This window comes from Hipposideros armiger, unplaced genomic scaffold (assembly GCF_001890085.2).
Source record: "Hipposideros armiger isolate ML-2016 unplaced genomic scaffold, ASM189008v1 scaffold_59, whole genome shotgun sequence".
Taxonomy (NCBI): domain Eukaryota; kingdom Metazoa; phylum Chordata; class Mammalia; order Chiroptera; family Hipposideridae; genus Hipposideros; species Hipposideros armiger.
In genome coordinates, this window is record NW_017731409.1 from 2,303,273 (window position 1) to 2,318,018 (window position 14,746).

At 44.7% G+C, this 14,746-nt stretch overlaps 1 protein-coding gene across 1 annotated transcript; it reads right to left on the reverse strand.

Annotated features, from left to right (window-relative positions):
- Positions 1-1,041: 1,041 nt before the first annotated feature.
- RDH12 (retinol dehydrogenase 12) lies at positions 1,042-13,882 on the reverse strand. Its single transcript, XM_019641272.1, has 7 exons — positions 13,595-13,882; positions 12,075-12,193; positions 11,420-11,575; positions 10,636-10,740; positions 9,583-9,792; positions 7,660-7,849; positions 1,042-3,536 (listed from the first exon to the last, which is right to left on the reverse strand). The coding sequence occupies exons 1-7, from the start codon at positions 13,660-13,662 to the stop codon at positions 3,434-3,436; spliced, it is 951 nt and encodes a 316-aa protein (XP_019496817.1). The 5' UTR covers positions 13,663-13,882; the 3' UTR covers positions 1,042-3,433.
- Positions 13,883-14,746: the final 864 nt, after the last annotated feature.

Consider the following 14,746-nt stretch of genomic DNA (forward strand, 5'->3'; position numbering starts at 1 on the left):
CAGTGTCACTGGCCCTCATATGTGGGATCCGAACCGGGGCCCTCTGGCATCCCAAGCCAGTTCTTAACCATCGCGCCACTCGGCCGGCCCCTCCAATAATTTTTGATAGGTTATCAAACTTGTGTGTGGTCTCACATTGTCACGATGGAACATAACTCCTTTACAATTAACAAGTTCTGAACATTTCTGGATGATGGATTCGTTCAAACTGTCCAACTGCCAACAGCACACATTCGAATTGATTGTTTGGTTCCTTGGTAGGAGCTCGAAAAACACGACACCTTTAAAATCCCACCACACTGAGAGCATGACCTTCCTTTGATGAATGTCTGCTTTTGATGTCGTTTGAGGCAAATCATCACATCGGGACCAAGATCGTTTGCACACCACATTGTTGTAAACAATCCACTTCTCATCACTAGTTATCAGTCGCTTCAAAAAAGGATTGTTTTCCTCACGTTTAATGAGCATATCGCAGATGTTTATACGCACCGTCAAATGAACTTCTTTGAGTTCATGCGGAACCCAAATATCAAGCTTGCTTACGTATCCCAGCTTCTTCAGGTGGTCATGAACACTTAAATGATGGATGTTCAATGTTTCTGCAATCTCTCGTGTCGTGTAACATGGGTTTGACTCAATCAATGCCTTTATTTTGTCGTCATCAACCTCGGTGGGCCTCCCTGACCGAGGAGTGTGGTTGAGATCAAAATCACCAGCATGGAATTTCATGAACCATCATTGGCACTGACATTCTTATAGAGCACTGTCACTGTAAACTTTATGCAATTTTTCACAAGCTTGACGCGCGTTCTTCCCTTTATGGAAGTAAAAGAGTAAAATATGGCAAAAATGCACAGTTTGGTCTTCCATCTTCATCTTGTTGTAAAATCTCCAAAACTCAACCAAATCGCTCAATTTTTTTTCAGAATGAAGCTAGAACTGTCAGCTGTCAAATGACATAGCAATAACATTGATGTGAATGACTCTAGTACTTCCAAAAATGAACTAGTGCCATCTGTCGCAAACATGTGTCATGACTTTCCCTAAGACCCAATATTTCTCTTTCCCTGATTTGAACAAACTAGCAGTAAAGAAGACATGAGACAACCAGGAAAACTTAAAGTCCATGGATTAAGGAATACTCAGAATTATTAATGTTGTTAGGAGTTATATGTCAACATAAGAAATGTCCAAACCTGTAGAGAATTTTTATATTTATTTGAGCCAAACTGACAATTTCCAGCAAGCAAAATCTCAACACATTGAGAACATGCTCCAGAGAATGTCAGTTTTGCAGCTTATTTGATACATTAGAATCAAAGGAGGAGACGTAAGGAGGGTTCCATGAAATCCATTGGTGGTAAGTTAAGGAGGCAGGAGAAAGCAAAGCGGGGAAATCTCTAGGATTGGGTAAAAAGTAAAATGGAGAGACACATCTTTTACACTAGTGGGTACAGAATAGATAAAATTAACACTTATAGCACACAGAGATGGTATGTGGGGAGCAAGATAGCAATGAGGGGTTCTGTGGTCTCCTGCTCTGGTGGTCTTGTGCTCTGGTGCCTGGGGGCTTGTTCCAGTGAGGGGTCTAGAAGAGAAAATTATTCTGATATTTCAAATATATGTTATCCTAGATGCATAGGAACATGGACAGGGCTCACTTAAGGTAAAGATTGACCTTTGCTAAGGAAGCTATAAGCCTGGGACATGACTACCCACCACGACCTGCCCAGTTAGGAATTTGTGATCAGACAATCCTACTTTCAAAAGTGTAGCTACTTTCGGTCTCTGAGTTTGTCAGGCCTGCCATGTGGCCCCCCTAAGCTTGTCAGGTTTATTGCATAGCCTCCTTTTTGTTCACATATGGTAGTGTAGTTCTGTAAAACACAAATGGTCTTATTTAGATCGCACATTAAAGTATTTAGGGGTGAATGTGTGATATCTGGAATGTGCTTTCAAATATCCCACTCCACCCCTCAAAAAATGTCATGGGGGAAATATAGATGAAACAAGGTTGACAGAATATTAATGTTGAAGCTGGACGACAGGCAGGTACCTGGGGACTTGTGATACTATTTGCTCTACTTTTGTCTGTTTGAAATTTTCCATCGTAAAAAAGGGTTTTTTTTCTTTTTTTAAGTCTACTTGATATGAAAGGAAAGGGCCAAAAGATGCCCTTTGGATGCTTTAGAACTGGAATCAATAACATGATTTTTTGGGGGTCACCTGGCTGACAGATCAGGCACCTCTCCCTGCCTGTTCCTGGTGACCTTCAGCACCTGAGGCAAGAAGCCGGTCACCCGGGGCCACAGCACAGGAGAACAGAGAGGGCGGAAGAGAGAAGAGCTATGATTTCAGGGAGAGGATTTATCAAGGCTTAGTTATTCTGTGTCCATGTATCAAATTAAATCAAGTCCCGTACCCCCTCTGGCCTTAATCCATGTAACATCTATGTTATGGAAGTCACTCCTATTACATCTTAGATAATAAAATGTGAAAACTGGAAGAAAATGGGGAAAATGCACAACTGAAACGTCTTATTTTGCACCTCTTAATACAGTATAAGATGTGATATTGTAAGAAGGTTATGAGTGGTGGGTAGGGTGAGATGCTACTCACGAACTAGAAGCCTGGCTTCCCACTTTGTTCCGTTTCTCTCTTGCTATCCTGGGAAAATCAATAAGGCAATGAGATGGATGGGCAGTCTTTATTTTCTCTAAAAATTGAGGTAAAGGGAACTCTTTAGAAAAATAAACCATCTACATGATTGAAAATTGGAAGGTCCAAACTTACATGTTGTTATATGTCAAATATATCTCAATAAAGCTTTTGTTTTGTTTTGTTTTCAAAAAAAGAACTAGAAAAAGAAAATGGGAAGGTCTAGCTTCACACAATGGCTCCAGGGTCCTCAGAGGAAGGAACCTAAGTTGGCCAAGGTTAAGCCAAGATTTTCCTGAGTTGGTCCAGACTCCAGAGTTGTGACTGTATTTCAAAGAAGAAAGAGATCAATCAAGAGTTTGAGTCTACAGTCCCTAGAAATATGTAATACTGATGCTCCTGTCACCTCAGCTGAGCATGCTAGCCGGCATTTCTGATACTGGTGAGGAAATTGACCCAATTTCCCAACCTCTTTTGCCACCCCCTTGCCCAGCCTGGCATCTGCCTATTCCTCTTGCCCCGAGAAGGTGGCCATCTCTTCAAATCTCACAGAAGAATGCTCTGTAGGTGTGAACATCTCACACCATGCACCAGCCTCTCAAGAGGGTTGGGTTACGCAAAAGTTTCCAGAAGGGTCAGGAGAATCGGAGGAGGGCAGGATTCACAACAGCAGCCAGCCAGTAGAACAATCCATCGGGGTTGGCCTTCTCCTTGGTTGCCTGTCATTATGGTGTAGACTGGGCCCGATACAGCTGTGGCTCTTCTACCAGCTCTACTTCCATTGGATTCCTAGAAGCTCACAGCTGACGTTCCACAGGCGCTCGGCTGTTTTGCTATTTCGGGCCCTTGGAGACACCCAGGTCCTTGTGCAGTCACTGGAGGGCAGAGAAAGAAGGTGAACATCCAGGAGTGGCAATGGACAGTCTGGGAAAGTTTATGGCCTCTTTCTCAGATTCTGTTTCTAGATGTATAAAACATACTGGATGGAAAGAAACTAACTGTATTGAAATGCAGTTCTTAAATATCGTCAAACCGAAATCTATAGTAATATTAATGCATAGGCTTCTTTTTAATGTATTCTATAACAAGAGCTAGCACTGGGTCTAATAACCATTGGATTTCAAAATTGTGGCAAGCAGAAGTGACAACCTGAGAAACTTGCAACAACTGCCATGTGACGTGAAAATACAGTTTTATTGGTGACAAAGTCACAGGTATCACTACTAATCCTGCGGCTCATAGCCTACATTTACAATAGAAGGAAAGGCCAAATTTCAGATTGAAGTTAGTGAAATTAAAGAGGAAATTATCTTCCCATCCAAATTTACATTCACAGACTCACTCATGCCCCATGAACCCTAAACTAAGCACCCCAGTTTTGTTTTGGGGGAGTAGAGGATGGGAGACTAGAAGGATGAGGGGGTGGGGGCAGAGCACAATGCTCATGATCTTTTCCTTTAAATAATATTGTTTCTAATTATAAATGTCCTGTATAACACCTGGAAAATACAGTACTGATAAAGAAGAAAAGCTTATTATTTAATTACTTTTCCTTATACTCTTGTTTGCTTTGTTTGTGTACGATAGTTATATAGTATAAACATATATATAGATATATATATATATATATATCTCGTATAAATAGATGTATAGTCTTTTTCTCTTTTAGACAAAACTAGGATTATACTGTATCTAGTTTGAGGAGGATATCTCTCTTGTTAAAAATGTATATTTTCAGGGCCGGCCGAGTGGCGCGTTGGTTAAGAACTGGCTTGGGACGCCAGAAGGCCCCGGTTCAGATCCCACATATGAGGGCCAGTGACACTGCCCTCCATAGCTAAGATGCTGAACAACAGCTCAACCTGGAGCTGGGCTGCCGTGAGTCCCCGGCGACAGCGTAGGCTGCAGCCCCTGCTGCAGTGGGTTGCCATGGGCTACCGTGTGTAGCCAGCAGCCAGCGTGAGCGGCCAGCAGCCGCCCTGAGTGAGCGGCCGTCCAGAAGCCAGCGACTGATCCGCCTTGCCCGGAAGAGCGCAATGATGGTGCCAACTTGGGCCAGTGAAGCAACGTCCTCCACAACTAGACTGAAGAACAAAAGGACAGCAACTTGTCTGTTCCCCTTCCCCCAATTCCCCAGTGCTGTTCCCATCCCCCAATTCACCAATAAAAATCTTTTTTAAAAAATTATATATTTTAATTGTACACATAATAAATATAAGATCTTTAAAAAAATGTTAATAATAAATATCTAGAGTAAAGCTTCCACTCCTCCTTCACACTCCCTCTCACTCTTCCTCAAGCTCTCTGGAAGTCACCATTACTAACTACTGTTTGCTGTGCATCCTTCCAAATTGTTTTCTAGCTATTTAAAATGAATAATTGTATAGATCTGATATTGCAGTTTTTTCTCACTATATCACCAACATTTTCCTGTTAAATATTTGAAAATATTTTATTTAGTGACTGTATAGTATTTTATCACATATTTAAGGCTATGATGCTAAACACCCAGACTCTAGGGTAGCATGGTCTAACAGAAATATGATGTGAAACACAAATGTGAGCAACAGATATAATTTTAAATTTTCTAGTAAGATTTTTAAAGTGTATTTTAAAAGTAAAAAAAAAGGGTGAAATTAATTTTTCTTTTTTAAAGATTTTACTGGGGAATTGGGAAAGGGAACAGCATTGGGGAATCGGGGAAGTGGGACAGACAAGTTGCTGTGCTTTTGTTCTTCAGTCTAGTTGTGGAGGACGTTGCTTCACTGGCCCATGTTGGTATTGTGATCATTGAGCTCTTCCTGGCTGAGGCAGATCGGTCACCGGCCCCTGGACGGCGGGTCACAGCAGCTCACGCCGGCTGCTGGCCACTCACACTGGCTGCCGGCCACTTACAGTAGCTTACAGCAGCCCACTGCAGACCCACTGCAGCCTATGCTGTCGCCAGCAACTCATGGCAGCCCAGCTCCAGGTTGAGCTGTTGTTCACCATCTTAGCTGTAGAGGGTCCAGCGTCACTGACCCATATGGGATCTGAACCAGCAGCCCTGCTGCTCAGAGTTCAAGCTCCCAAGCTAACTCTTAACCAACGAGCCACTTGGCCGGCCCCTGAAATTAATTTTAGTAACATATTTTATTTAACCCAATGTTGCCAAATCATTTCAGCATGTAATCACTATTAAAAAATTATTGATCGGGCCAGCCGAGTAGCTCAGTTGGTTAAGAGCATGAGCTCTGAGCAACAGGGTCGCCGGTTCGATTCCCACATGGGCCAGTGAGCTACGCCCAAGCTAAGCTGCGGCAGAGCAGCCACAAGCTGCCGACGGGCAGCCGGATGGCGACTGGACTTGGGAGCTAAGCTAGCTGCGCCCTCCACAAACTAAGATTGAAAGACAATAAGTTGGGGGGCCGGCCGAGTGGCGCGATGGTTAAGAACTCGCTTGGGATGCCAGAGGGCCCCGGTTCGGATCCCACATATGAGGGCCAGTGACACTGCCCTCCGCAGCTGAGATGCTGAACAACAGCTCAACCTGGAGCTGGGCTGCCATGAGTCGCCGGCGACGGCGTGGGCTGCAGTCCCTGTGGCAGTGGATTGCCATGGGCTACCGTGTGTAGCCAGCAGCCAGCGTGAGCGGCCAGCAGCCGCAGTGAGCGGCCGTCCAGAAGCCGGCGACTGATCTGCCTCGCCAGAGAAGAGCGCAATGATGGTGCCAACTTGGGCCAGTGAAGCAACATCCTCCACAACTAGATTGAAGAACAAAACGACAGCAACTTGTTTGTTCCCCTTCCCCCAACTCCCCAGCACTGTTCCCATCCCCCCAATTCCCCAATAAAAAATCTTAAAAAAAAAAAAAAAAAAAAAGAAAGACAATAAGTTGGCCAACAACTTCCCCAATTCCCCAACACTGTTCCCCTCCCCAAATACTCCAATAAAATCTTAACAACAAAAAAATTATTAAGATATTTTACATTTCTATTTTCATATTATGTCTTCAAAATCTTGTGCACATTTTACACTTACAGCACACCTTAATTTGGAATAGCCATATTTCAAGTGCTTAATAGCCAGATATGGCTAGTAACCATACTGAACAGCACAGCTCAAGAGCCGGACTGCCTGGGTTTAAAACCCAGGTCTACCACTTAGAAGCAATATGACCTTAAGCAAGTTAATTATTCTGTGTCTCAGTTGACTCACCTGTAAAATGGGGATAATAATATTATCAACCTCTTAGAACTGTGATGATTATATGAATTAATACATGTAAAACACTTCGAAGAGTGCCCAAACACTTTGTAACAGAGTGCCCAAACACTTTGTAAGAGCTCAAACAACATTAGCTGTTATCATTTATCTGTTCCTCTTTTGTTGGACAGTGAGGTTATTTCTAGTGCTTCACTTAATAAATGGTGCACCAATGAATACCCTTGATTGAACAAAGTAAAGCAGAACAGCAGACTGGGCTGAATCCAGTCATGGAATAGGAAAGAGATTTAATCCTGGGCTTCCCTTTATTCCAAAACTCTGCTTGTACGTTGAGTTTGTGATAAGACTCAACACTGAAATGTCTATTTCTATATTCCAACGGATAATGCCAATCTTGGCAGCACTGGGAGACAGACTTCACACTGGGGAGAAGGGACCTTGCCCTGGTGCTTTGTGCTAAGTGGTATTAACGAATTCATGAAAAAAAAGTCAGCCAAAAGCCTCAAGGAGGAGAAAAAGGATCCAGATGATCTGCTAATGTTCTTTCCAAGACATAATCAACAGGTATAGTCTTCTAACAGCTCTCAGAAAGCTACAAAGCTTTCCTGGAAACAGGAACAAAAATAGAGCCATAAAAGCAACTCTTGCCAAGTTTCTAAGGTAAATTCCCTAGGAAAAGTAACAGCCTTTGGTTTGCGGGCCCAACTCAAACTTGGATTCCACCATCAGGCACAAACACGGCCACCTCGGTGCACTCAGGTGGTGGGGAGAACCTGCACCGCCTCCACAAACCTGAAGTACTTGCCGCTCAGGGGCTCCAGGCCCTCAGCCAGGGCACAGTGCAGGCTGGTCTGCGCCCCCTCCCACGCCGACTTGAGGAAAGGGGAGAAGAGCCGCCAGAGCAGGCACAGCAGGAAGGAGTGCCGGACCAGCTGGGAGCGGACGATGCCTGGGTGCACTGCGTAGGTGGTGACCCCCGTGCCTAGGGCAAAGAGAGCACAGTTATACCAGGGACACTGTAAGCCCACTGACTCAGCTCACCTCCTGCAGCAAAATGCGCAAGTGAGAAGAAGGGATTCAGGAACCGGAACCCCAGGGTTCCAAAGGTGCCTTTCTAGCCAGGTAAAATCTGACTGGTAATTTAATTAATTAATCTCTTCCTGGAAGATCTATAGCCTTCTCAGCCTTCTGTGTCCCACAAGGAGTGCTTTCTTGGTGGAAGGTCCTTTTATTTCAATGTCACTTTTCTCTGTAACTGAAGTATTAAGAATAGAAGCAACATGTACTAGTTGTACAGCTAGTACTGCTACCAATAGCAGTGGTAGTAGCAATTATTGACAAGGGTATCTTTGGAATTTCTATAGGAGGGGCTTAGGGGCAGAAATCTGGTTGAAGGGTAGGCAGCTAGTGTTTTGAGCTGTGTTTGCCAGGCAAGCACATTTTATGAGGTGTAGGTTGAGGGGTGTTGATGAGATGATGGGGGTTAACATGCCCCCAAGACACTAGGGGGTGCCTCCACTATTTTTAGTACTTATTATGTGCAAAGGCTGTGCTACATGCTTTACATGCATTATCTCATTTGATTCTCAAAGAGGCTTGTGAGGTAAGTAATGTTAAGTTGCCCATTTTACAGCTGCGGAAAATGAGTTCTCATTACAGAGGGGTCAAGTAAATTTCCCAAGGTCAAACTCTAGCAGGCTGCAGGGACAAGGTCTGAACTCTGATGTAAAGAGCATCGACTCTGAAGATTGTCTGGATTTGAATCCTGACCCAGCTAGGAGACTTGCTTGGTCATTTCTTAATATATCTATGCTTATCTCTTCATTTGTAGTGCAGGGAAAAACAGGAGCACCTCCCTCACAGGAATGTTGTATTAAATGAGTTAAGACACGTATCGTAAATGGCACCCATAAAACTCTCAATTATTATTGTCATTGTTATTATTTCTTTTAATGATTACCCTATTCTTCTACCTTCTGTGTTCTGATAGTAAATACCACTGTTCTCAGACCCGATAGTAAATACCACTGTTCTCAGACCTGGGCTTATTCAGCGTAGCAAATGGTCCCCATAATTTGCAGATGTCAAAGCCAGAACCTCAACAAAAATTCTAGGAAAGCACAGAATTATAGGATTAAGAGCAGCCCCACCGTTTTTAAAGTTGAGGGGTTGCATTCAGAGGAGGGTAAAGGTACATACCCATATATAGACATGGCTAGAGTGTGGCAGAGCAAGAACTCAGACCTGGGGGTTGACATCCAGCCCTAGCTCATGGCTCAGCTCACCACGTGACCCTCAGCACATGGCACAGGAAATACCCTGGATTTAAAGCAGAGTACCCACATTCCAATCCTGACTCCTTCGCTTGCCATATAACTTTGGGCTGGCCACTTCTTTGAACCTCAGTTTAGACCCATATAATAATAATAATAATACCTTCTCTGCCTATTGCAAGAGGTTGTGAAAAAATCAAATGAGATGATAGATATAAGATGTGACATAAATGCAAGGTAACTTTATAGATTCCTAATGGCTATTCAATTTTAAGCTTCCTGACATCAAGAACTCATTATTCTGCTGATAACCTCATTCTCCAGAGATACCACTGGAATGTACACGTTTGACATTCTGACGTCAGAAGTTTCTGCGAATCTCTAATTTGGACTGAAGACCCTGCTTTTCCTGTCTTAACCCTGGCCCTTTCACCAGACTTACCTTGGAGCCTCTTGGCTAGCTCGCGAGTGAAAAGCACATTGGCCAGCTTGCTGTGGCAATAAGCGAAACCCCGGCGGTAGCGCTTCTCACCATGGAGGTCATGGAAGTGAATCTTGCCAAAGTAGTGGACCACCGATGACAAGTTCACCACCCGTGCAGGAGCAGATTCCTTCAGCCGCTCCAGGAGCAAGTGGGTGAGAAGGAAGTGGCCTGCAAGGAGAGGCAGCAGGGGAGATTAAAGAGCGGAGTGGCTGCCAGGCTCCGTCTGTGGGACCGGATGACAGAACTTAGGCCTTAGCTCACGATCTTTTGGGTATGAACAAATTTTGATGTAACTCAGTGCTAATGGTCAGTCAGTCTTGAGTTAGTGGATTCCTTAAGGCAAGAGCTAGAATATAGGTAAGGCGATACAGACTTGATCTGTACTTGTTTGTACCTCTGTCCTTGCCCCCATCAATGCCACCTGCGGGCTTCCAACCCTGCTCTGGCCAGTACCACACAACTATGGGTCCAGGTACACTCCAGTACAGAAGGAAGAATGAATTAGTTAGGGAAAATAACATTTTCCTAGGATCAGAAAACATGTTCTATGATCTCCTCACTAGAGCCATCACCTTGAACTCTGAACTCCAGCCTCTCTCATACCATAAGTCCTCAAGGTTTGCCTCCTCCATGGACCAGCCTTTGGCTTGCTTGGCCCTCAGTTACAGATGTGACCCTCCAACCAAACACAGACTCCTACACCGCCCCGCCCCCCCCCACGCCTGGCCCTGCTTGGCAAACCTTGCACTACCCCAGCACCATCCAAGAATGGTATTATTCTTCCTGGTATCTTTAAAGTTTAGGGGTTTCTTAATGGTAATAGTAAGAGGCTCTCACTTTTTTGGACTGGTCAGGAAAGGGAGAGTGAACAATAAACCAATATGTCCAATCCATTGGAAACCTGGGATCTAATGAAGATCATTGGACAGTCTCAGCACTAGTGTAAGGCAATCTCTCTACAGAGAGCAAGGCAGGGTCAGTCTCACTTTTCAGTCACTCAAAGATACTTACCCAGGTGGTTGACTCCCAGGTGAGTTTCAAAGCCATCAGCTGTCTTAGAATATGGACACATCATCACTCCTGCATTGTTGATCAGAATATGGAGCTGCTTTTCCTCTACAGCACAACCAAGGAGAGCCTGTAGTTAGCAAGGAGTCTGCTAGCTGCCTGTCACAGTCCTGAGTATTTGCTCCTTGCCTTTGGACCTATCTTAGTGATAGTCAGTAACCACTGTCACTTGGGTTTCTAACTTCAGTTACTGATATCTTCCTGGACACTACTCATTCATTCATCCATTCATTCACCAAATATGTACTGAGTACTGACTCTGGGGCAGGCCCACTCTGCTGGGCACTGGGCATACAGTAGTGAAACAGGACAGACATGTCCCTGTCCCTCATGGATTTCATAGTCATTGGTAAAAGCTGGTCATTTTCCAAGATACAGAATTTTGGCAGCAGCACAACCTCATTTGGTGCCTGTGGCCACAGAAGGCTGATTCTCAGGATGAAAGAAGAGAGTGGCACAGGGCCACACCCTGATGCCAAGGTGCAAGCCCAGACAGGGAGCCGACACCTCCAACATTCCCAATGCTGAGGCAACAAGATGATAAGGATCCCGCCCAGCTTGTCCACCCACCATCCCTTTGCCAGTTCCCTGCCATGCTGGTTCATGTGGCAGAACCTGTCCAGTGGAATCAATGATGGTTCTGATATAAGGGTCAGAGGTGATCACAGGTGGAGCAGCCCCTCCCACACCCAGCTTCCTGCTTTTCTAGCTACTCATGGAGCCTTACCTGCCAGAAAGCCCTCAGCAAAGGCTCGGATGGATTTGGTATCAGATAGGTCCAGTTTCCGCACCAGCACCTGGGAGTTCCTGGTATCGGCTCGAATTTCACTGGCGGCAGACTCGCCCTTCAATACATCTCGGCAGGCAATGTACACTCGTGCTCCTGGGGCCAAAACAAAGACAGGGCAGTGTGTTCAGATCCTAAGCTGAAACAGAGTATAGTAAGCGAGCTTGGGACTGGTGGACAGAGCATTCTAGAGCCATCTCGAATGCCATGAGAGGCTATATTGCCATTTGAAGGTTCTCACTGCAGTACTGCTCAGTCATTTTGCTATCGGCTTAACTCCAGGCTGGGAACCCTGGTTTTTATACTCTGATATTTACAGTTGCATAGTATCTCCTTTTATGACAACGGACTTGACCCATACTATACATGGACATCATTGTTTTCCTTACTTTATAAAATAGGAAGGGAGCAGGGAGGGAGTGCTTGTTTAAGGGCACAGAGTTAGTTGATGTCACAGCTGGACTTGAATCTCAGGCTCCTTGAATTCCTGGTCAGAGCCTCCAAGCCCAGGAAGAAAGACAAGGAAATGTGGGCACAGCCCCAGTGAGAAAGGCAGGAGGTGCTGCCCTGTGGACACAGATGTGGAAGGACTTGCCTCTGCGAGCGAGCTCTCTGGCCGTCTCCTTGCCAATGCCTGTGTTGGCTCCGGTGATCACCACTACCTTCCCAGGAAGCTGCACGGTTGTTCTACAAACCCCACCAGCAAAGAGCTTCCTATAGGCAAGGGAAACAAAGGCATTCATGCACCATCCTTCCCAATCCCAGACGGAGATGCATAAAATCCATCCAGCCTCAAAGAGGGATTCCTTTCAGTTGTCATCAGGAGACCTAAAGAAGCTAGTCTTCTGGATGTTTTCCCACTGGGCAAAGAAGTCTCCTGCTCATCAACTCAGGTTGGAAGGTCATCTGCAGAAGCAACAAATGGTCATCTAGACAAACAGAACAAGTGCTCTTGAACCAGTCCAATGAGACCTTCCTTATTAGATAACAAAGATAACAAAGCTCTTATCTCTAGAGGTTTCCAGAGGTCAGCTTCCTCCTCTAACCTGCATTAAAAACATGTGGGTAAAGAGCATTAGTGATCAGTGATCCTGAGCCCTAGGTCATCAATAAGCATCAATGATGAGTAACTGATGAATAGCATTTTGAGGGAGTCCCACATGTAAACATGGCTCTTGGGCTGTCTCTCCAGTTTTAGAAAGGCAGCATCTTCAGAGGTTTTTTACCATCCTAATAGAGATTCCATTCTAGCCATCAGCACACAGAGAGGACATCTTCCGTGTTCAGACCTCTGTGCAGAAGGCATCCTTTTACATAAAATTGTCTTGGCAAGTTCCAAAAAGAGGATGGGAGGAGAGACAGATGATTTCCTGAGCATCGTTCAATTGCCAGGCAGTAGGCTAAGCACTTTCCATAGGGAATTTATTTTAATCCTGTCAACCACTCTCTTATTATCCCCGTATTACAGTGGAGAAAACTGAGGCACATAGAAGATCAAGTCACTTGCTAATGGTTGCAAACCTGAAATTTGAACCCAGGTTTCTATGCCACGACATAGAGCAACACTCTGTCCCTGATATGTCCTTTATCATCAGCAATCTTAAATTCTCTCCTGAGAACATACATTTCTTTGACACCCCCAGAAATCCCAGAGCAAAAGAGTCATCCCAAAGCTTTAGTTGAGGGAAGAGAGTTTATTTCCTTCTTCAAATGCTTGGTACTTAACAATGAGTCCCTCAGCAGTGGCCACCCATGGTACCCCAGCAGGGCCACCTTGACTAGAAACAGTGAAGGAAGACCTTCAGAGGAACCCAAGGGAACAGAGTGAAAGAGGAAGGATTCCCACCTAAGTTGTCTATCAAGCTAATTAACAGAGTCATCTGCTCAGCCTTCCACTAGCATCCTCTCCCAGCCACAGGTGCTTCCTTCTCGTTTTCTACCATGGTATCCGTAATCACCTCCTCCTTCCCTGCTTTTTCTGCTCTAACTTTCTTTCCCTTGGCCCCCATCCCTTTCTCTTCTTTCAGCAGCTGAGAATTCACCTACTTACAAGCTCTGTAGTTCCCAATTCAGAGCTTTGTAAAATATTGTATGAGTCACTGAATTAAGACAAACCTGATGGATGGAGCTATCAGGTACAGGAAAGAAAGGAAGGAGGTGAGCAGTCCCAAAATAACCAGCATCTTTTCAGCTTCTTTAGTTGCTGCTGCTTTAGCAAAAGCAACTTCGACTCCAACTCTGCTCGGGCTCCTGGTCTGGCTCCAACTCTTGGCTGCTTCTTGCTGCTTCTCCCTCCTCTAGCTCCTCTTGAGCTCTCAGCAACAGCCTGGCTCTAAGCATAGCCCAGAATCCTATTTAAATCCGAGAACTGTCAGAGCACAGCCTGCTGGGAGATGTAGTCCTGGGGGAGGATGCCGGAGCACGAATAACCTCACAGTAACTCGCAAAGAAAATGAGGGGAAATGGAGCAACTGCCCCCTAACTCCCCCACCCTCAGTTATTTCTCTTATCTAGGGAATGTGTTCTCCTTAACCACCCCCACCGCTACTGCTGCAAGATAGAATATTTTTAACTTTAGTAACAGACCCCATGATACTTGAAATACAAGTGTGATTGAGATAGGAAGACAAGGAAGAAATCCCCAGAAGAATGGTGAGAGAAGTCAGGACAGTGGTTTCCCTTGGTTGGGAAGGGGTAGAGATTGGGAGGATGCATGTGGGGAACTCCTGGCTGGGGGCTGGTAGTGTTCTGTTCTTTAAGGTGGGTGCTGGTTACACAGGTGTGCTCACTTAGTGAAAATTCATTGTCATGCACTTGATTTGTGCACTTTTCTGTGTTTTATGTTATACTTCAATGAAGTTAACACACTCATCAACATGCCAAGGAAAAGGTAAAGTGTTTCAGTGCATGGGCTATACAATGGACTTCCTGGTTCAAATCCCAACTGATCTCACAAGCTCTATGACCCTGGGCAAGTTACTGAACCTCTCTGTTAATTCAGTTTCCTCCTTTGTACAATGGGCATGCTAAAAAGTATAATATATACCTACCTGTTTTAAGTATTAAACTGGTAGTTTAAATAGTTGGAAAATTTGAGACAGAGACTAGCACATAGTAAGAGTTGGCTGTCATAATTAGCTATATTGATTCCTGGTTTCCTTGCTATCACACTTACTTTACTCAAAGGTTTGGTGTGGAAAGGGGAGAGGTAATGAAAGAGGGTGACACTTCAGTTGAACACTATTAAAGAAGAGAAACACAAGAAAA

Bases quoted from the DNA above. Each gene is read 5' to 3' on its own strand.
- RDH12 (XM_019641272.1), bottom strand. From the start codon at position 13,662: ATGCTGGTTATTTTGGGACTGCTCACCTCCTTCCTTTCTTTCCTGTAC. The intron at 10,741-11,419 runs GTAAGGCTCCAT...GTTGTGCTGTAG, and splicing joins TGCTGAGGGCTTTCTGGCAG to AGGAAAAGCAGCTCCATATT. The intron at 7,850-9,582 runs GTAAGTCTGGTG...TCTTTGCCCTAG, and splicing joins GCTAGCCAAGAGGCTCCAAG to GCACGGGGGTCACCACCTAC.